The sequence below is a fragment of the Lontra canadensis genome, unplaced genomic scaffold (genome assembly GCF_010015895.1).
Source record: "Lontra canadensis isolate GAN:19392208 unplaced genomic scaffold, GSC_riverotter_1.0 scaffold3, whole genome shotgun sequence".
Taxonomy (NCBI): Eukaryota; Metazoa; Chordata; class Mammalia; order Carnivora; family Mustelidae; genus Lontra; species Lontra canadensis.
In genome coordinates this window covers 42,570,827-42,594,945 of record NW_022630997.1, presented here as the reverse complement: position 1 = coordinate 42,594,945, position 24,119 = coordinate 42,570,827, and the positions used below count along the sequence as shown (strand labels likewise).

General features: G+C 35.5%; 1 protein-coding gene across 5 annotated transcripts in view; it reads left to right on the top strand.

Moving 5' to 3' along the window:
- The window catches only part of FAM149B1 (family with sequence similarity 149 member B1), an 86,120-nt gene that overhangs the window by 17,095 nt on the left and 44,906 nt on the right, over nucleotides 1-24,119 (top strand). For all 5 annotated transcript variants that reach the window (XM_032840574.1, XM_032840564.1, XM_032840581.1 and 2 more), the window contains 2 exons: nucleotides 10,670-10,812; nucleotides 11,608-11,724. In XM_032840574.1, coding sequence (XP_032696465.1) covers nucleotides 10,670-10,812; nucleotides 11,608-11,724 — 260 coding nt within the window. The remainder of the gene's footprint in view (nucleotides 1-10,669; nucleotides 10,813-11,607; nucleotides 11,725-24,119) is intronic.

The following is a 24,119-nucleotide window of genomic DNA, read 5'->3' as shown; positions in this document are numbered from 1 at the left end:
CTGGGTGTGGTGCATAAACAATGAATTCTGTTACACTGAAAAGAAATTAAATAAAAAAAATCAGTAAAAATATGAAAGATCTGATGCTACACCCAACAAATACAGAGTACATATTCCTCTGAAGCACACATGTAGTGTTCACAAGGACAGACTGTATGGTGGGCTGTGAAATGTCAAGTCTCACAGTATATTCTCTAATCACAATAGAATTAGAAATCAATAACAGTAAGATACCTAGAAAAAAGCCCAAATACTTGGAAATTAACACCCTTCCAAATATCAAATTATAAGGAAAATTAGAAGGTATTTTGAACTACATGATAACAAAAACACTAAATATCAAAATGTGGATGCTGCTATTGTAGTTTTTACAAGGAAGTTTGTAAACTTTAAACACCTGTTTTAGAAAAGAATACAGCTTTGAATGAATAATTTAAGTTTTTACCTTAAGATGCTAGGAAAGATTAAACCCAAGAAAAATGAAAGAAATAATGAAGAGCAAAAATCACTGAAATAGAAAACAGATAAATAAAAGAGAAAATGAATAAATCCAAGAGTTGATCCTTTGAAAAGATTAATAATTGATAAACCCTCTGGTGATACTGGTCAAGAAAAAGCAAGGAAACACAAATTACGAATACCATGAATGAAAGATGAAAGATTAGCTCAAATCCTACAGACACTAAAAGAATATTAATAGTAGGATCAATTTTATGCCAATAAATTCTACAACTTAGATAAAATGGACAAATTCTTTAATCTGAATAGTTGTAAAATACATAAACTGAATCAAACAACTCTCTTAGAGAAAGCTGTAGGCCTAGGTGATTTCAATACTTTATCATGCATTTTTTTTTGTGGAAGAAATAACAGTTACACAAACTTTTTCCAAAAAATAGGAGCATTTTTTTTTAAAGATTTTATTTATTTATTTGACAGACAGAGATCACAAGTAGGCAGAGAGGCAGGCAGAGAGAGAGAGGTGGAGGCAGGCTCCCTGCGGAGCAGAGAGCCTGATGCGGGGCTCGATCCCAGGACCCTGGGATCATGACCTGAGCTGAAAGCAGAGGCTTAACCCACTGAGCCACCCAGGCGCCCCAATAGGAGCATTTTTAATTCACATTATGAGGCCAGCATAATATTGATGCTAAAGACCTGACAAAAACATAATCATAAAGGAAAATTATGAGGTGGGACTTCTAGTATGGTAGAATGAATAGCTTGACAAGTCCTTTTCCCCAAAAGTACCAATAAAACTGGATAAAATGATCAAAGCAACCATTTCAGGACCCTGAAATTGACCATAGGTACTTAAAACAGCAAAGCAGTTATTCATGAAAATCAGTAGAACCATGTTTTAAGAACAGGGAGAGCCTGTTCTATTACAAAGGGACAAGCCATGATAACTAGCAACTTAACCATCAGAGTGGAGCGGAACTTGGACAGACTATACCCAATGCCATCATCAAAACAGTAGCAAACTCAGTGGCATACAAACAAGGCAAAATAGTGGCTCAGATAGTCTGTGGATTTAGTAGTGGCTAAGGCAAAAAAAAAAAAAAATGAACTGGCAAACTATCCAGAAATTTATCAAGGAGATCTGGGAAATAAGATAGCATAGTGCTGGGATACCTGGGTGGTTCATACAGTTAAGCATCTACTTGGCTCAGGTAATGATCGCAGCTGCCCCTGCTTGTGTGCTCCCTCTCTGTACCTCTGTGACAAATTTTTTTAAAAAGATAGTCATAGTGCTCTGATAAGCTCTCCATGTATTCAAGCAGCATGCAGGTATAGAGAAGATCATGAAAGGGCACAGAAATAAAAATTCAAAGCAGACAAAATAGAGACTCCTATTAGAAAAAAAAGATATTTCATAATGATAAAAAGGTCAATTAGGAAAATAAAGTAATTATAAATATATACATATCTAACAAGGCTTAAAGTACATGAAGTAAAATTTGACAGAAGTGAAGGAGAAACAGACACAACAATTAGAGCAAGAGACTTCAATAATACCCTACTCCCAATACTTGATAGAACAACTAGAGAGAGAGAAAATCAGCAAGCATACTAAAGACTCAAACAACACTATTAACCAACTTGATCTCACATTCCACCAAAGACAACAGAATATATATCCTGTATATATAAAATATGTCTCATAACTCTACAAGGACTAAAAATATACAAGGTATGTTCTCTAAACATGCTAGAATTAAGTTAGAAATCAACACCTAGAAATCTGGGATATCCCCAAATATTTGGAAGTTCAGTTCTCTTTTAATTAACTAATGGGTTGAAGAAGAAATCTATAAGGAAATTAGAAAATATTTTTAATTGAATGAAAGGGGAAAAACAAAATATCAAAAATCTGTATGATGTAGCTCAAGTGGTACTTAGAGGAAAATTAATAGCTTTAAACCCTATGGGGGAAAAAAATCAAGCTCATGGATGCAGAAAACAGATTGGTGTTGGCCAGAGATGGGAGTCGGGGGTTGGGCAAAATGGGTGAAGGGAGTCAATATTTAAAAGCTTCCAGTTACAAATAAGTGATGGGGATGTAATGAGAAGCATGGTGACTCTAGTTAGTAATACTGTATTGCATATTTGAAAGTTGCTAAGAGAGTAGATCTTAAAAGTTCAAGAAAAAAATTCTGTAACTTTGTATGTGACCTATTTTAATTAGATTTATTGTGATCATTTCACAGTACATACAAATAATGAATCATGTTGTACACCTGAACTAATAATAATAAACTTTCAAAAATAGATAAAAATGCCTACAGAAAAAGGATCAATAACATGAGCGTCTACCTGTAGAAACTAAAAAAAGAAGAAGGAAACCATACAGATTAGAAATTAACAAAATACAAAACAAAAAACATTAGAGAAAATCAATAAAGTCAAAAGTTGGTTATTTGGAAAAATTCAACAAAATTGACAAGTCTTTAGGTAGTCTAATCAAGGAAAAAAACAAAAACAAAAACAGGGCGCCTGGGTGGCTTACTTGGTTAAGCCACTGCCGTCAGCTCAGGTCATGATCCCAGAATCCCGGGATCCAGTCCCAGGATCAAATCCCACATTGGGCTCCCACCTCCATGGGGAGTCTGCTTCTCTCTCTGACCTTCTCCCTTTTTATTCTCTCTCTCTCTCTCAAATAAATAAATAAATCTTGAAAAAATCACACACACACACACATACACACACACACACACACAGAAATTAACAAGATTAGAAGTGAATGAGCGGGGACATAATTATTGACTTTTCAGAAATGAAAAGGACTTAAGGGAATGTAGTAAGAAACTTCATGCCAAGAAATTAGATAATTTAGATGTAATTGACAAATTTTGAGGAAGACACAATTGCCAAACTGACTCAAAAAGAAATAAAAAAATCCATATAGATCTACAATAATTAAATAAATTAGTAATTTAAAAATCTTCCTACAAAGAAAAACCCAGGCATAAACGGCTTCATTTGGTCAGTTCTACCAAGTACTTATTATTTTTTTTTAAGATTATTTATTTATTTGACAGAGAGAGAGAGAGAGAGAGAGAGAAATCACAAGTAGGCAGAGAGGCAGGCAGAGAGGGGGAGAAACAGGCTCCCCGCTGAGCAGGGAGCCTGATGCTGGCCTGGATCCCAGGCTCCTGAGATCATGACCTGAGCTGAAGGCAGAGGCTTAACCCACTGAGCCACCCATGTGCCCCTCTACAAGTACTTAAAAGAATAAATAATAACTGGGGCGCCAGGGTAGCTCAGTGGGTTGAGGCCTCTGCTTCGACTCAGGTCATGGTCTCAGGGTCCTGGGATCGAGCCCCGAATTGGGCCCTCTGCTCGGCGGGGAGCCTGTTTCCTCCTCTCTCTCTGCCTTCCTCTCTGCTTACTTGTGATCTCTGTCAAATAAATAAATAAAGTCTTTAAAAAAAGAATAAATAATAACTAGCTTTCATAAACTTGTTCAGAAAATAGAGGAAGGAATACTTCCCAACTCATCCCATGAAGCCAATATTATCTTGCTACCAAAGCCCGACAAAGACATCACAAGAATTCTGTATGCAAACAATTCTGTAGAATCCAACAAATTTGACTATTAGAACTAATAGAGTTTAACAAGGCCACGAGATTCAAGGTCAATACAAAAAAATCAATTGTAGAAATTACAAAAAATCAATTGTATTTCTACAATTTACTTAAATATTTAAAGAAGAAATATTGCCAGTCTTTCGGAAAAGAGGGAACAGTTCCTAATTCATTCTATGAGGCCATTATTAGCCTGATACCCAAATCAGACAAAGATGTCGTAAGAAAACTACAAATTAATATCCTTCTTAAATCAGACAAAAAACTTTAAATTATTAGTAAACCAAATCTAGCAACATAAAGGGATTATTTACCCTGACCCAGTGGGATTCATTCCAGGAATTCACAGCTTGTTAAATATGCAAAAATTAATTTAATACATCATTGTAATGAAATAAAGGGCAGAAAATGACATCTCAGTAGACATAGAAATAACATTTGACAAAAATCCAACATCCATTCTTGACAAAACCTCAAGAAACTAGAAATAAAAAGGAAATTCATCAACCTGACAAAGTGCATCTAAAAAAACTTACAGCTAACATTGTATGTAATAGGGAAAGACTGAATATTTTCCTCTTAAGATGAGGAACAAGGTAAGGATATCCAGATACCACTTTTTAATTTAATTTATTTTTATTTTTATTCCAGTATAGTTAACATACAGTGTTATATTAGTTTCATGTGTACAGTATAGTAATTCGGCAATTTTATACATTACTCAGTGCTCATCGTAAGTGTATTCGTAATCTGCTTCACCTATTTCACCCATGTCCCCACCCACTTCTTCTCTGGTAACCATCAGTTTGTTCTCTTTAGTTAGGAGTCTGTTTCTTGGTGTGTCTTAATTTGTTTTGTTTCTTAAATTCCACATGAGTGAAATCATACAGTATTTGTCTTTCTCTTATTTCACTTAGCATTATACTCTCTAGATCCATCCATGGAGCCATCCATTGTTGCAGATGGCAAGATTTCATTTTTATTTATGGCTGAGTAATATTCCTGTGTGTGTGTATGTGTATGTGTATAGGAGATATATATATCTATATATCTATCTATATCTGATATAGATAGAAACATATATCACATTTTCTTTGTCCACTCATCTATAGATGGATACATGGATTGCTTCCATATCTTGGCTACTGTAAATAATGCTGCAGTAAACATAGGGGTGCATATATCTTTTTGAATTAGTGTTTTCATATTCTTTGGGTTAATACTCAGTTCCACTTGTCACTTTTATTCAGCATTGTACTGGAGGTTCTAATCAGTGTAATATAATAATATAATATAAGATAATATAAGGAAATGAAAGGCATCCACATTGGAAAGGACTAAATAAAACTATCTTCATTCACAGATGACATGATGTAGAAAATCCTGAAGACTTCACACTCTTTCTGTCCCCACAAAATCTGCTAGAACAAAGAAGTAACTTCAGGAAGGTCACAGTATATCAGATTAATTTACAAAAATCTGTTATAAATGTGGCATGTTTACATAGTAGAATATTATCCAGCCATAAGAAGGGAAAAGGAAAGAAGTACTAATACATGTACACTAATACACTAATATATAACAGCCATATATAATTATATATGTATATATAATTATAACAGCCATAAAAAGGAAAAAAGTACTAATACACATACACTAATATACTATGGATGAACCTTAGAAACAGGCTCAGTGAGAGAAGCCAGACACAAAAGTCCATGTAGTATATGACTCCATTTATATGAAATGTCCAGAAGAGCAAACCCAGAGACAAAAAAGTAGTTTAGCTTGGCCAGGGACTGGATAGAAAGAGAAATGGAGATAGGGTTTCTTTTCAGGGTGATGAAGTTTTCTGGGATTAGTTACTGGTGATGGTTGCACAATTGTGAATATACTACAAACCATTGGAAATATACCCCAAACCACTAACTTGCACACTTCAAGAAGATAAATTTCATGTATATGAATTGTACCTAAATTTAAGAATCTTTCTACATATTGTAGAAACATGAACATGAACAACTGTACATGAACAAGTCTGAAAATAAAAATAAAAAATAAATTTAATTCACAATACAACAAAAGGGATAAACTTAACAAAAAACTTGTACAAAAGAAGAAAGTTGGAAGACCTACACTACCATGTTTCAAAACTTAATAAAATGGTGCTATAATCAAAACAGTGTGGTATTGACATAAGGACAGGCATAATGATCAATGGAACAGAACTGGTAATTCAGAAATAAACCCTTTCATTTAGAGTCACTTGATTTTTGACAAAGATGGTAAGGCAATTCAATAGGGAAAGTATTTTTTCCCATAAATATTTGCTGAGACAATTAGATATCCAGATGCAAAAAGATGAAATTAGATTAACTCACACCATATAGAAAATTTACTCCAAATAATAAAGTTAAATGTAAGAGAAAAAAACTGTTGATCTTTTAGAAAAAAATATAAGAAAATGTGCAAGACAACAGTATGTAGATATGACACACCAAAAGCACAAGCCTAAAAGAATGGATAAATTTGGCTCCATCAAAATTAAAATATTTTGTGCTTTCAAATATACCTTCAAGAGAATGAAAGGGTAAGCCACAGATAGGGAGAGAATATTTGCAATAGTACATATATCTGACAAAGGACTTGTATTCAAAACTTAAAAATTCCATATTAAGAAGACAAAGCATTTGAAAAAAATGGGCAAGAGACTTGAACTCCATGAAAGAAGATATATGACCAAGTAGAATATAGAAATATGCTCAGTATCATTAATCATCAGAGGAATACAAATTTAAAACTGTCATGATGCACCATTTCACACTTACTAAAACTGCTAAAACTATAAAGACCAACAATACCTAGTTTTAGCCAGGATGTGGAACAAAATTTAATGCTCACACACTTCTGGTAGTGCTAAATTTTATGTATATACGTATGTGTGTGTGTATGTAACATATATATTTGAATTGATATATCTCATATATGATAAATGAGATATATAAATATATGATGTATTGGCATTCAATAGTGAAGGCAAAATAAAGACATTTTAAACATCTATGAAACAAGAGTTTCCCACCCATATATATATATATATACATACACACACACTGAGAGAACTATTAAAAGATAGATAATACCAAGAAGAAAGAGGCAGAAGAAAGGAATAGGTTACATGAAGCAACAGAAAGCAAAGTAATTGGCAAAGCATATTGGTAAACCTAAGTGGTTACCAAAACAGATAACATCTTATGTGTTAAAAACAACACTAATACTAATATTCAAAATAAAACATGAAAAATACTTAGAGGAAAGTTAAAGCACATCAAAGTCATTTTAAAAAATATATTTTACATAGTTGGATTGTCATTCATTGTCAAAGTGATGAAAGATGCCTTAAGCCCCTGCAACCCTTTTTGTTTCAGTCTATACTCTAATCCTATAAACTGAAGTAGGGAGGGTTTCCACTAGAAAAATGGCTTGTTGGGCCCTGTCTAGATTGGTGGCATCAAGCTTTTAAAATTGCAACTCATACTAAGACATGTAATTGACATGTAGTTGACAAAGACATTTAGTTGACTCACTGTGTGTACATAAAACAGAAGACAAAGTTCCATAAATACTATTTGAGTAATACTATTAAATTTACATCCTGTTATATGAGTAATACTATTATATTTACATCCTGTTCTACTTTATTCTATTTCACTTTTGGGGGTTATTATTTAATAACAGTTTATATTGATTTCATTATCCACATGTTCTTAAAGCTTAAGAAAGAACTGGTAAGAGTGTTTCCTGAGAAGTCTCAAGCGTTTACCTCTCCTACTTTAAAGATACCTGATATTAAGTCTGAAATTAGGTCAAAATAAAAAGTTAAACAAAAAACATATGGTACTGATTGGTTACTTTGTATAAAGACCACTGAGATCTTCTCAATTAAGGATATCTTACCTGAGCCGAAGGCAGTGGCTTAACCGACTGAGCCACCCAGGCATCCCTAGCATCCCTAGCATCATCCTTTCTATCAGCAGCATAGAGGCTGAATGAATGAATGAATGAAGATGAATCTAAGAAGATTCATCTTAGAAGATACATTTTCATTAAGCATCTCTCTCATCAAATCAGTCATCAAATTCTGTTGATTCTATCCTCACACAACATGGCTCATATCTGTGTTCTCCTTCCCCCCATTTTTGTTTTTAAATTTAATTTTTAAAAATTGAGATATAATTGCAATAACTTTATGTTAATTTTAGATATACAATATAATGATTTAATATATGTATATATTGTGAAATGATCAAAGTTCTTGCTTTGTTTCAGTGGAGAACCAAAATGCTAAAACACATCAGACTTTGTTAGAAAAATAAGGGATTATGGATGCTAAAATTTTAAGTGTAACTACTAATAGAATATAAACATAATGAATAACTTCCAAATTAATCGGGGAAATAAGGAAATCAGTGTAACAGAAGGAAAAGACAATAAACAACACAAAAAAAGAAGGATAAATACAAACACAAAACAAATGGTAGAAATATGTTCAAATATTGCACATTACAGTAAGTAAAAGTGGATAAAATTCACCTAGTAATAAAAGAGACTCTGAAATTGGATTTTAAAATTCCAGCTACATGCTATTTAAATAAACATGTCAAAGACAGAATGATACCCAAATGTTGAAAATAAAGGAATGGGAAAAGTTTTAATAGGCAAATACCAACAAGAAGAACAGTATTTAAGTAGATAAATATTTAATAGAAAAAAATAATAAATTAGTCAAGAAACAGGCTCTTAATTATTGAGAACAAACGTGGTTACCAAAGGGGAGGTGGCTGGGGAATGGGTGAAAGAATAATGGAGATTAAGGACTGCACTTCTCATGATGAACACAGGGTGATGTATGGAATTGTTGAAACACTGTATTGTATACCTGAAACTAACATGGCATTATTGTTAACTGTACTGGAGTTAAAATTAAAAAAAAAAAAATGCATGCGATGCAAAAAAAAAAAGAAAAAAAAAGATACCTTGCTGGGAGATTGTGCCTAGTCACTTCTTTCTCAACATTATCCCATTCTACCTATAATAATGAACTTTGACCTCCATGAAAAAAAATAACAAATTTCACTGAGACTAGTAAAGTCCCATTGTACCCCTGCAGGAGTTTGAAAACAGTAAGAAATTTTTAGAATATTATTTGTGTTGAGTCCTGTGAAAATAAAAAAAAATGTCATTAAACATGGAGTTGAGAAGCCCTAAATGAGATCTCTCACACACTACGAACCTCCATAAGAAGCCATAACTCGTATTAGCCAACAGGAAGAAGCTTACTTTATATACCCTAACAGAAGGAAGAATTTCTTCCTACCCAGCAAAAGCCCAGCTAGTGAGAAACCACCACACTCAGCTAATGAGAAGCCATAATGGACCTTTTTAGCTTTCTCCTTTCACCTATAAAAGCAAGCCCCTCTCCTCTTTTCTGGACTTGCCTGTGGTTTGCCATGAGTTTGCTTGTCCCCAAGTCCACTTCTCTGCTATTCCCAAATAAGCTCATTTTGCTTATAAAATAACTGACTCTTGTTTTTGTTAAGGTCAACAGTCTTTAAAGTTAACCTTCATATCTATTTATCAAGCCTTTTTTAATTGGGTAGAAGATGATTTTCATTCATGGAGTGAAAATACAGATTTCTTATCTTATACTTTTGAAAAAGGTTTAAATTTTCTTCCACCAGAATATAAAAGGATGCATAAATACAGATGAAGTAGAGGGTAAGCAGAGAATCAGAAAACATGATCAGATCCCTATGGCTGCTGCTAAAGAATTACAGAGGGCAGGGACATAACCTAAACTGTCAACTGAAGAATACAGACTAAACTTGGCTCTTGAACAACAAAGGTTTGAACTGTGTGGATCCACTTTTATGTGGATTTTTTTTTTAAATAGTACAGTACTGTAAATGTGCTTTCTCTTAGGATTTTCTCAATATCCTCTAACTTACTTTATGATAAGAATACAGTATGTAATACATAGATAAAATATGGGATATTGGGAAAGCTTCCAATCACCAGTAGACTATTAGTAGTTAGGTTTTTGGAGACTCAAACGTTATATATGGATTTTTGACTGTGCATCTGGGGGGAGGTGGTGGTCAGCACCCCTGAGCCCCATGTTGTTCAAGAGTCAAATATATAGGATTGACTGAGAGAGCTCTAAAAAAAAATACTGGAACCAAGCAACTATACTTAAATTAGCAGTCATTGTATTTGGTAGAACTACTGGTAATTTTAATTTTTCTTCATACTTTTCTGGATCTTTCAAAATTACAATAAACATAGTATTTTTATGATGAAGAAAATGTTACTTTAAAAAATAAATTATTTCTATAAATTTTCTTTGAATAAGACTATAAAGGAAATCTGAATATTATAAGATACAAAAATTCAATAGCTTTTCTTTCATGGAAATTCAACAGTATTTGAAATGGATTAAGTATTGAAAACAAAATTTGATTGCTTTCAACCTTTATGATTTTAAAAGGTTACCTAAATATTTTGGTGTGGTATTTTCTTCTAGGAACTTGATCAAAATGCCACTGAAAAAGTTCAGGCAATGTTCACAGCTATTGATGAGCTCTTATATGAGCAGAAGTTGAGTGTGCATACTAAGAGTCTACAAGAAGAGTGCCAACAATGGACATGTAGCTTTCCTCACCTCAGGTATTAGAGCCCCATGGTTGGCTTGTATTCATGGCTAACTAAAACTTGAAAAGCAGATATCCAAAAGAGCTGCTATTTTGAAATCTTTATAGGCTTGGTTTTAATGAATTTAAATAAGGCCATATGGTATACAGACTCAGTTGAGAGAAAATTCAAGTTGATGGAAGTTTCTTGGAGTTTTCTTAACTACCACTATGTTGTCCTGAGTAAAACAATTTCTATACCAGTAGCTGAGATATGTGTATTGTGGCCGCCCAAACAGCTCTTCTTTTGAGCAAGAGGGTCAGAAAATGTATTTGTTTACACTGTTGTCTACAAGAAAATTCTTATGTATACTTGAAAGCAGACATAAGCTGTTAGGAAATGTTCCTCAGAAACCACATTACTGTACTTATGACTTAAAATTTATACCTAAATTTTATAAAGCATCATGTTCTTAAGAATATAATTCACAGTTTTCACTAAATTGGCCTGGCTTTCATCCATTTTGGCAGATTTAATGAAGATTATTGTAGAAGATAGAGGGAAAATTACAAATGTTTGCTCAGCTTCCTTGATTTTTTCAACAGTGGGGAGGCTTTATCTTTATCTTTTCCATCTCCATTTTTTGGAAGAGAGCTATACCTCTCTCTGTGGATTCACATTTTCTTCCAAGAATTATTCTTAAACAGTATCAGACTAAGTATGTACTGGACTTTTATATAGAGCCAGTAAATTTGTTCCAAAAATATCTACATTTTGTATGAATGACAGGTGAAGGTGCTTAATTGTCTCTTTATGTTGTTCATTTTGAAGGATTCTGGGTAGGCAGATAATCACTCCAAGTGAAGGTTATGGACTGTATCCTAGATCCCCTTCTGTTGTTTCAGCTTCACAGGAGGCAACACTTTCTCAAGAAAGAGATTCTACTATGTAAGTATTTCTAATATGTGAGTATTTATGTATCCAAATGTGTAAGTGTTACATTCTGCCAGTTATACTAGGGGATTAAAAAACTTTTTACTTGTTGGTATTTAATAAAGCACAGAGAATTCTGTTAAGATTAACTATAGTTTTTGTGCACATAAGAATTTTGTTGTATAATTTTTTTGTTTGAAAAGTAAGACATTCCCTAGGGTTTAAGGATATTTTTGTTATTTAGATTCATCTCTATCTCTGTATTTATGTTTATCTATAAATACAGGCACTTCCTTCTTGAAATAAAGTGTAGATAGACTGGGTTAAAAAAATTTAGAGGTCTGAGAAACACTTTAAAGATTTTTTGAGGGATGCCTGGAGGGCTAGTTGGTTAAGCATCTGCCTTCAGCTCAGGTAACGATCCCAGGGTCCTGTGACTGAGTTCCACAATCAGGCTCCTTGCTCTGTGGGGAGCCTGCTTCTGCCTCTGCTTGCCGCTCCCCCTGCATGTACTCACATGATCTGTCTCTCTGACAAATAAATAAAATCTTAAAAATATATATATATATTTTGAAAAAATTTTGAAAAACTGATTTTTTCTTAAACATGTAGTATTAATTACAACTTAATTTCTTTACAGAAATTAAACTATTAGTTTATTAGCTTAAGTTGTGTAATTAGTATATTATTTAGAACAGCTAATTCTTTTGAATACCTCAAACTCGTTAAACAACAGCAAAATAAACCTAAATAGGATTATTCCACTTTCTTACACCACACATAAAAATAAATTCAAAGTAGATTAAAGGGGGCACCTGGGTGGCTCACCAGTTGAGCATCTGCCTTTGGCTCCAGTCAATTTCCCAGAATCCTGGGATTAAGCCCCACATCGGGCTCCCTGCTTGGCGGGGGTCTGCTTCTCCCCATCCTTCTCCCTCTGCCATTCCTTCTGCTCGTGCTCACTCTGTCTCTCTCAAATAAATAAATAAAATCTTAAAAAATAGAACAAAGACCTAAATGTGAGAACTGAAACCATAAAAATCCTAGAAGAGAACACAGGAAGTAACCTCTTTGACCTCGGCTATAACAACTTCTTTCTAGATATATCTCCTGAGACAAGGGAAACAAAAGCAAAAATAAACTATTGGGACTTAATCAAAACAAGTTCTGCACAGCAAAGGAAACAATCAATAAAAACTAAAAGGTAACCTTTGGAATAGAAGCTATTTGCAAATGACATATCTGATATGTCCAAAAATATATAAAGAACTTATAAAACTCAACATCCCCAAAATTAATGATCCAATTTAGAAATGGGCAGAAGACATGAACACAAATTTTTCCAGAGAAGACCTGCAGATGGCCAACAGCCACCTGAAAAGATGCTCAGCATCACTGGTCATCAGGGAAATGCAAATCAAAACTACAGTGAACTATCACCTCATAGCTGTCAGAATGGGTAAAATCAACAATACAAGAAGCAATGGGTATTGGCAAGCAATACGGAGAAAGGGGGAACCCTCTTTTTTAAAAGATTTATTTATTTATTTGAGAGAGAGAGAGCAAGATAGAGCGAGCATGAGTGGGGGAGAGGTGCAAAGGAAGAAGGAGAAGCAGGCTCCACGCTGAGCAGGGGGCTCCATCCTAGGGCCCTGGGATCATAACCCAAGCCGAAGGCAGATGCTTAACCAACTGAACTACCCAGGTGCCCAAAGGGGAACCCTCTTGCACTGTTGGTGGGAATGCAAGCTAGAGCAGCCACCCTGGAAAAGAGTATGCAGGTTCCTTAAAAAGTTAAAAATGGAACTATCCTATGAGCGAGCAATCACATTACTAAGTATTTACCCAAAGAATATAAAAACACTAATTCAGAGGGATACATGCACCCTGAGGTTTATAGCAGCATTATCTACAATAGCCGCATTATGGAAACAGCCCAAGTGTCCATCAACTGATGAATGGATAAGGAAGATTGGGGTGGGGGGGTGCGTGCGCACACGTGCGTGCACACACACACACACACACACACACACGATGGAATATTACTCAGCCATAAAAAAGAACGAAATCTTGCCATGGATGCATCTAGAGAGTATAATGTTGAGCAAACTAAGAGAAAGACAAATACCATATGATTTAACTCATATGTGGACTTCAAGAAACAAAACAAAACAAAGAGAAACAGTCCCTTAACTGTAAAGAACAAACTGATGGTTACCAAAGGGGAGTTGTGAGGGGATGGGTGAAATAGGTGATGGGGATTAAGGAGTGCATTTGTGATGAGCACTGGGTGATGTATGCAAGTGTTAAATCGCTATACTGTACTCCTGAAACTAATATCACACTGTATGTTAAATAACTGGAATTTAAATATTTTTAAAAACCTAAATAGAATTATTTCAAAACCTATGTTTACCCCTAAATCTATTGTAAAATATCATAGTTTTAATTCTTTTGTTGTTGTTCCTAATTTTTTTTTTTTACCAAGACTGTAGTTTTACTTATTTGAATCATCTGCTAAGAGTTTTAGTAGCAGTAGTTTTGATGCGTTTTTTTGGAATTGTAGACTTTTCAAAAGACCACAAAGTAAAACATTACTGCATTAGGCCAGTTATGGTTATAGGACCTGGGTTATCAACTAAATAGTCAGATAATGGGATTTGTCTACTTTTCTCAAATTCTTTCTTTCTTAAATTCAATTTTCTTGTCACTAGACTGAGCTTTCTTTTTAAATTTAAACCTTGTGTATTACATCAATAAGCCTTTTTAAGTTTACTCTTTTTATATAACCTACCCAGATTTTTACCAAGTAATGTCTTCCACAGAAATGATGTATTCTTTCTCACTGACCAAAAATTACATAATTCATGTCATGTCATTAATATATTTACCTGTTAGCATAATATTTATATATGCCTTATTATTTTATAAGTAGTAGTTCCATTCAGACACTCATCTCCAAGGAAATAAGTAATCAAGCCTGAGCAATTAGTCCCTCTTTTTTTAAGATATCTGACTAAATCATTCAGCAACATACTGCAAGCTTCCTTTCTTTCCTTTCTACTTGCTACCCCACTGCTGAGTAGCTCTTCTTATTTTTGGATTTGCTTTTCTGGACTATTTACTTACAGTTTTCAATTATTACTTTCATTTACTATACAGATAAACATCTATCTATACTTCATACATAGACATATACCTAGATGAAACAAATTATCCAGCTTCATTAGAATACTACTGCTTAGGGAAAGCAATAACAAACATAATCCATGATATTTACTTTCATGTAACTACTACTTTGTCCATACTTGATATTTTCTTGAGTACCAGTTTGAACTCAGAACACTGAAAAATATATATTTTAATTAATCAAAATTACTATTGATGCTCAGATTGTTACAACTTGGCCATGTCAAGCTAGTTCTTTTGTTTTTGTCTTGATGGTATCCTTGCTTTCTGGTTACAGCAGGATGTTCCAGGCCTATATTTAATTTTTTCTCCAAAATATAAAATCAACTGAAATGTAAGGAGACCTACTTCTGTTGAGAGGCTAAGAGTACTTGAGAACAAAATTTGGGTAGTGAAGTCTGTAATTGGTGCTGCTGCTGTTTTATTACTTTTTGCTGTAAGAGTTATGGAAAAATATGTCATGAATTCATTTTGATTTTTTTGCAGTTTAACAAATCAATTTGCCACAAAATAAGGTTTATAAATGACTGAGACTTTCTACAAAAATAATATTTCAAATTATATCCATTCTTGCCACTCAACATTATATCTGATTTTCCTTTTAAAATTAAGGGTTGATACTTTCTGTCTCCCACTTAAAAATCTTCAAGAACTTCCCACTGAATTTAAGATAAAAATATAAAATTATATCATAAGCTGACTTCAGCCTACATCTCTCATTATCTTCCTGTCATTCTCTCTCTCATTCACTAATTCTCTCACATTGGCTTTCTTTAAGGTGTCAAATGCACTAAACTAGGTATTTGGTCCAGTTTCTATTCTTGAGTTCTTGGGCCAGAGAAAAGTGGTACAATAAAAAAAAGACAGAAATACAGTATTTTCTTCTTTGTATTTCTTAACACCTAGCACAGTGATTACAACATGGTTAGCATTCAGTGTTTTTTTTTTTACTAAATTAAAGAATAACATACCAAATGATATGAAAATGAATTAATGTATACATTGATATGATGGTTGCAAAACAAAGTTATCAATCAAAACACAAATTGGTGCCTAGGTCAAAATGGAATTTCAGGAGCATAAAATAACAGAAGATGGTGGTAGCATAAGGAGAAAACACAGACAAAAAAGGACCATGAGACTATGAGTTTAAGGGCATTTCTACTTGAAAAAAAATATGCTCATTACTGTTTCAAGGTAGCATAAGGATCTGTCTACCTTTATTTTAAATACATACCTCAGCAAAAATGAGCTAACTATAATACCTACCAAGATATTAAAAAGTATGACTATATGCAGAACTGTAATCCTTGAAAATCACTAAAAGAATAGAGAGCACAGAATAGAAAAACCTTTGTATAAATGGCTAAATGACTTTCAATAAGTGTGCAAAGACTATACAATGGGGAAAGGACACTTCAACAAATGGTGCTGAGAAAACTAGGTACCCAGATACAAAAGAATGAATTTGGAACCTTACCTTGCACCACATATAGAAATTAACTCCAAGCAGATTAAAGACCTAAATGTAAGACCTAAGACTATATAACTCCTAGAATAAAACATAAGGGAAAAGCTTCAGGCTATTGGATTTGGCAATGATTTACTGGATATGACACTAAAAGCATAGACAACAAGAGCAAAAATAAATAAATTGGACTACATCTAATTTAAAAATTTCTGAGCATCAAAAAAAAACCAGTCAATCCAGTGAAGAGGCAACCTATGGAATGGAAGTGACTATTTTCAAATCACCTATCTGATAAGGGCTTAACATCCAGGATATAAAGGGAACTTCTGCAACTCAACAACAATAAAATAACCCAATTTAAAAATGAACAAAGGACTAGACTACACAATTCCCCAAAGAAGATACATACATGGCCAACAAGCATATGAAAAGATGCTCAACATCACTAATCATAAGAAAAGTTCAAATCAAAACCACAATTAGATATCACCTCACACCCATCAGGATGGCCACTGTTAACAGAATAGAAAATAAAAAGTATTGGCAAAGATACAGAGAAATTGGAAATAAAAAATCTATAAATAAAAAATCTTTGTGCACTTTTAGTGGAAATGTAAAATGGTGTAGCCATTGTGAAAAACAGTATGGAAGTTGCTTAAAAAATTAAAAATAGGGACGCCTGGGTGGCTCAGTTGGTTAAGCAGCTGCCTTCGGCTCAGGTCATGATCCCAGCGTCCTGGGATCGAGTCCCACATCGGGCTCCTTGCTCTGCAGGGAGCCTGCTTCTCCCTCTGCCTCTGCCTGCCATTCTGTCTGCCTGTGCTCGCTCTCTCTCTCTCTCTCATAAATAAATGAAAAATCTTAAAAAAAAAAAATTAAAAATAGAATTATCATATGATCCAGCAATCCTACTCCCAGCTATATGTATCCAAAGTGGGGGGAAAAAATGAAAGCAGGATCTGAAAGAGGTATTTGTACAACCATGTTCACTGCAGCATTATTCACAATTGACAAAATATCTGGAAGCAATCCAAATGTCTATCAGCAGATGAATGGCTAAAGAAAATGTGATATTTATGTGCAATAAAATAATATGTCACTATAAAAGGAAGGAAATCCTTTTACATGCTACAACATGGATGAAACTCAAAGACATATGCTAAGTGAAATAAGCTAGTCACAAAAGGACAAATACAGTATGATTCCACTCCCATCATGTATCTAGCATAGTCAGAAGCATAGAAAGTAGAAAGGTAATTGCCAGGAGCAGGGGAGGGGATTAGTATTTAATGGGTATTAGAGTTTCAGTTTTTCAAGATGAAAAAGTTCTTGAAATCTGCTACACAATAATAATGTGAATATACTTATAGTTTAAAGTGGTTATGATGATGTACAGTTTAAAGTGGTTATGATGGGGGCGCCTGGGTGGCTCAGTCATTAAGTGTCTGCCTTGGCTCAGGTCGTGATCTCAGGGTTCTGGGATCAAGCCCCATAGCGGACTCCCTGCTCAGTGGGAAGCCTGCTTCTCCCTTTCCCACTCCCCCCACCCGCTTGTGTTCCTGCTCTTTCTGACAAATAAATAAATAAAATATTTAAAAAAAAAATAAAGTGGTTATGATGGAATTAATGTTATATTTTTTACCACAATTTACAAAAATCATTAAGGAGGTATGGTATGGCTGCTGTTGGTCCATAGGATCTACCTCCCTTGTATCACTCATTATAAATTATAGCCTTTGTTTTCATTTTCTTTGATTTCTTTTTTACAACTATCCTAAATGGAAGGGGCAGTTAAGCTCATTACAAATCAGATTTTTTTTTTAAGACATAAAGAGTTTTCTGAAGCTTTCCAAAGCCATGGAGGTACTTCAGTTATACCGGAAGTTCATCCAGTCTTATTTCCTTTCCGGTATACTAAGTTATGTTTTCTTCCTTTTGGCATCATGAAATCACTCCTTCATGTAAATTTCCCCAACTTCAATCCTTTCTAGAGGTCCACTGGATAATAAAGTTGGTCTGAAATGGAGTTAAGAGTGGCTAATTATACTTTTCAGATCCCTGTCAGAAGGTGCCCTTGGCCACATGTTCCTTTCAACCACATTTGAGGGTCTTGCAGTGATTACCTCCATGAAGACTTACTATACCTGGATGGACTGGCTCCAAATTAAACTCTGTTTAAAAAACCTAGCAAAGTCATTTTATCCTCCATGCATGTGGGAGAAAAATAAAATGCCATGATTTTTTACTCTCACAAGAAAACATCTCAAATTAAATATTACTACCAGAGCAATACATGATTAGGCAAGACCATTGTTATTTTTTTACTAAGAAAATTATGTATAATCCCACGTTGGATGTAGAGATTACTTAAAAAAAAAATCTTTGGGGCCTGGCTGGCTCAGCTGATAGAGCATGTAACTCTTGATTCTGGGCTGGGGGCAAGGGGTTGTGATTTCAAGCCCCATGTTGACTGTAGAGTTTACTTAAAAATAAAACCAAGGGGCACCTGGGTGGCTCAGTTGGTTTCAGCTCAGGTCATGATCTCAGGGTCCCAAGTTCGAGCCCCATATCCAGTCCATGCTCAGTGCAGTCTGGTTATCCCTCTCCCCCGATTCTCCCTCTGCTCATGCTCTCTGTCTCCAAAACAAAATCTTTAATTTTTAAAAAAAATTCTGTTAGTGGGATCAAGCCCTGCGTTGGGCTCCCTGCTCATCAGAGAGCCTGCTTCTCCATCTCCCTTTGCCTGCCTCTCTGCCTACTTGTGCTCTCTCTCTCTGTCAAATAAAGAAATTAAAAAAAAATCTTTTAAAAAAGTTACCACAGATTAAATAAATGATTGGTTAATAATACAAATGGAATGACACAGTAGCACAATAACATATGGAATACTCGGTATCCAGCATTTGACATGGCTTGGACAGCTTTTATTTGTTGTGGTTAAAAAAAAAAAAAAGCAAAAATTAACATCACTATTTTATAAAAGAAAAGATATATTAACACACAAAAAAGTATGAAGTAAATAATCTCAAAATAAGGACAATCATTTTCAAGAAAGGAGATTTGGCAATCTTCCTGGGCACTGTTCTTATTTTCCTCCTTTTGGTGTAGATCAGTAAAAATGTTGTCATGAATTGGCATGAATCTGTTAGCTGGATTTGAGAATCACTGTTTAGAATTTCAGAACAGAGACTTAAAAAACATTAAGTTTCAAATTTGAGACTTTTTGTAAACAGTAATACCAGCTGATTTACATGTGTTGGTTCTCCAAACTGTTTCTCACCTCTTAACCATCTCTCCATCCCCAAATACAGTGCACCTCCTGCTATGGTCCAGACACTCATCAGCCTATCCGCTCTTGTTTTATCTTTTGCACTAGTCTCCTTAACCACATTATCTTTTTTTTAAATTAATTTATTTATTTATTTGAGAGAGAGCGTGAGAGAGTGCACACATGTATGTGCAGTAGTTGGGGAAGGGGCAGAGGGAGAGAATCTTCAAGCAGATTCCCCCACTGAGCGCAGAGCTCAACATGGGGCTCAATCTCAGGACTCATAAGACCATATGACCTAAGCCAAAACCAAGAGTCAGATGTGCATTCTTCATCACCACCACAGCAATCTTTTTTTTTTTTTTTTTTTTAAGAGAGAGCAAACAAGTGAGCAGGGGTTGGGGTCGGGGAGGGGCAGAGAGAAAATCTTAAGCAGGCTCCTCATGGAGCATGGAGCCCAACGCAGGTGATCTTATGACCCTAAATCATGGCCTGAACCAAAATCAAGAGTCAGACGTTTAACCAATTAAGCCATCCAGGGGCCCCGCCATGCAATCGTCTAAAGCAAGGATCCTGTCATTCCTCTTCTTAAAAACTGTACTTTTTATTGCTAACAATTAGCCCAAGTTAATACACAAATTTCTGCACAGTCTAGCTGTACATTTCCAGCCACCTCCTATATACCATAACTTTATTTAATAGCTTATATAAGTTTCTGTTTTATTTTTATTTTTTTAAAAAGGTTTTATTTATTTATTTATTTGAGAGAGAGAGGGAGAGAGCAAGCACGAGCAGGGGGAGGGGCAGAGGGAGAGGGAGAAGCAGACTCCATGCTGAGCAGAAAGCCTGTTGTGGGACTTGATCTCAGGACCCCAGGATCACGACCTGAGCTGAATGCAGACACTTAACTGATTAAGCCACCCAGGCACTCCTAGATTGTTTCTGTTTTAAAAGAAGTCTGGAGGAATAGTATCTAAAGGTAGTACGGTGGTGGCATGGTGTTTTCAGGGTCTCAGACTCTTTTCATCTTTTTGCTATACCATGCTAAATCACGATGTTTTTCTCTAACATACGAAGAATCATGGTCCAAGATGGCTGATAGAGTTCCAAACATGACATTCACTTCCCAGATAGCAGAAAGGAAAGGCAGAAGGGCAAAAGGACACTCCTTATAGCCAAGCCATTTTTCTTTAAACAGCCTTCCCAGCATCCCACAAAACAGTTCTGCTCATATCTCATAAGTTACATTGACTACGTGGTAATGGGAAATGCAGTCTTTGAGATGGATGTATTGCTCTCCTGAATTAAGTTGGCATTATTACTAGGAAAGAATAAATATTGGGGAGCACCTACCCTTCTCTGCCACATATGTGTAGAATTTTATGAAACTACATATTTATAATCCTTTTTATACTTATCATTTTATTGTGGACATCTTCCATTTTCTCCCACAACATTAATTTAATGACCTCATAATGTTCCATTGCATGACTATTTCATTATTTAAACAACCAATCCCCAACTGTGTATTTTGGAACACTTGGGCTAGTTTTCATTTTTTGCAATTATAAACAATTCTATAATGATGATTTTTATAGCTAAATCTTATAGGTCAAATCCTTGAAGGAAATCACTACAGAGAAAATAACTGAATGATGGAATCAACAGGTATGTTTATTTTAAAGTTGCTAATACATATTTCCAAAATGTCTTCTAATAGGATTTTCCCACTAGCCTTGCTGAAAATTGCCTTGGGTTTATTCTTTTTTTTTTTTTTTTTTTTTTTCATTAAAAAATACCTAAGGTAGGGGGGAGGAGTCAAGATGGCGGAGAAGTAGCAGGCTGAGACTACTTCAGGTAGCGGGAGATCAGCTAGATAGCTTATCTAAAGATTGCAAACACCTACAAATCCAACGGGAGATTGAAGAGAAGAAGAACAGCAATTCTAGAAACAGAAAATCAACCACTTTCTGAAAGGTAGGACTGGCAGAGAAGTGAAACCAAAGCTACGGGAAGATAGACCGCGGCAGGGAGGGGCCGGATCCCGGCAAGCGGCGGAGCAACGGAGCACAAAATCAGGACTTTTAAAAGTCTGTTCCACTGAGGGACATCGCTCTAGAGGCTTAACTGGGGTGAAGCCCACGCGGGGTCAGCGTGGCCTCAGGTCCCGCAGGGTCACAGAAGGATCGGGGGTTTCTGAGTGTCGCAGAGCTTACAGGTATTAGAAAGGGGAAGCCGGCTACAGAGACAGAGCCGAGGAGTGAGCTTTAAGCTCAGGTTTTCCTTGAACCGCTCACAGGCTCGGTCAGCTCGGAACGCAGCCGGAGGCCAGGGTGACGGGAGCAATTGGGCGATGTTCTCTGAGGGCGCACTGAGGAGTGCGGCCCCAGACTCTCGGCTCCTCCGTGCAGGAGACTGGGAGGCCGCCATCTTCATTCCCGTCCTCTGGAACTCTACGGAGTGCGCTCAGGGAACAAAAGCTCCTGAAAGCAAACCCGAGCAGATTACTCAGCCCGGCCCCTGGTAAGGGCGGTGCAACTCCGCCTGGGGCAAAGACACTTGAGAATCACTACAACAGGCCCCTCCCCCAGAAGATCAACAAGAAACCCAGCCAGGACCAAGTTCACTTACGAGGAGTGCGGTTTCAATACCAAGGAGAGCAGCGGAATTCCAGAGGAGGAGAAAGCAAAGCACGGAACTCAGGGCTTTCTCCCCATGATTCTTTAGCCTTGCAGTTAATTTAATTTTTTTTTCTTTTTCAATTTTTTTTTTCTCTTCTTCTGCTAAATTTTTTTAACTTTTACCCTTTTCTTTTTTAACGTTTTTTAACTAGTTTATCTAATATATATATATATATTTTTTTTTCCTTTTTATATTTTTTCATTATTGGTTTTCTTTTTTTATTTGTTTCTTTTTTCTTTTATATTTTTTCTTTTTTTCTTTCTGAACCTCTTTATATACCCTTTACCCCACCCCCCTCACGATTTCGGATCTCTTCTGATTTGGCTAAAGCATATTTTCCTGGGGTTGTTGCCACCCTTTTAATATTTTACTTGTTCTTTCATATACTCTTATCTGGACAAAATGACAAGGTGGAAAAATTCACCACAAAAAAAAGAACAAGAGGCAGTACCAAAGGCTAGGGACCTAATCAATACAGACATTGGTAATATGTCAGATCTAGAGTTCAGAATGACGATTCTCAAGGTTCTAGCGGGGCTCAAAAAAGGCATGGAAGATATTAGAGAAACCCTCTCGGGAGATATAAAAGCCCTTTCTGGAGAAATAAAAGAACTAAAATCTAACCAAGTTGAAATCAAAAAAGCTATTAATGAGGTGTAATCAAAAATGGAGGCTCTCACTGCTAGGATAATGAGGCAGAAGAAAGAATTAGCGATATAGAAGACCAAATGACAGAGAATAAAGAAGCTGAGCAAAAGAGGGACAAACAGCTACTGGACCACGAGGGGAGAATTCGAGAGATAAGTGACACCATAAGACGAAACAACATTAGAATCATTGGGATTCCAGAAGAAGAAGAAAGAGAGAGGGGAGCAGAAGGTATATTGGAGAGAATTATTGGAGAGAATTTCCCCAATATGGCAAAGGGAACAAACATCAAAATCCAGGATCAGAGAACCCCCCTCAAAATCAATAATAATAGGTCCACACCCCGTCACCTAATAGTCAAATTTACAAGTCTTAGTGACAAAGAGAAAATCCTGAAAGCAGCCCGGGAAAAGAAGTCTGTAACATACAATGGTAAAAATATTAGATTGGCAGCAGACTTATCCACAGAGACCTGGCAGGCCAGAAAGAGCTGGCATGATATATTCAGAGTACTAAACGAGAAAAACATGCAGCCAAGAATACTATATCCAGCTAGGCTATCATTGAAAATAGAAGGAGAGATTAAAAGCTTCCAGGACAAACAAAAACTGAAAGAATTTGCAAACACCAAGCCAGCTCTACAGGAAATATTGAAAGGGGTCCTTTAAGCAAAGAGAGAGCCTAAAAGTAGTAGATCAGAAAGGAACAGAAACAATATACAATAACAGTCACCTTACAGGCAATACAATGGCACTAAATTCATACCTCTCAATAGTTACCCTGAATGTTAATGGGCTTAATGCCCCAATCAAAAGACACAGGGTATCAGAATGGATAAAAAAACAAAACCCATCTATATGTTGCCTACAAGAAACTCATTTTAAACCCGAAGACACTTTCAGATTTAAAGTGAGGGGGTGGAAAAGAATTTACCATGCTAATGGACATCAGAAGAAAGCAGGAGTGGCAATCCTTATATCAGATCAATTAGATTTTAAGCCAAAGACTATAATAAGAGATGAGGAAGGACACTATATCATGCTCAAAGGATCTGTCCAACAAGAAGATCTAACAATTGTAAATATCTATGCCCCTAACGTGGGAGCAGCCAACTATATAAACCAATTAATAACAAAATCAAAGAAACACATC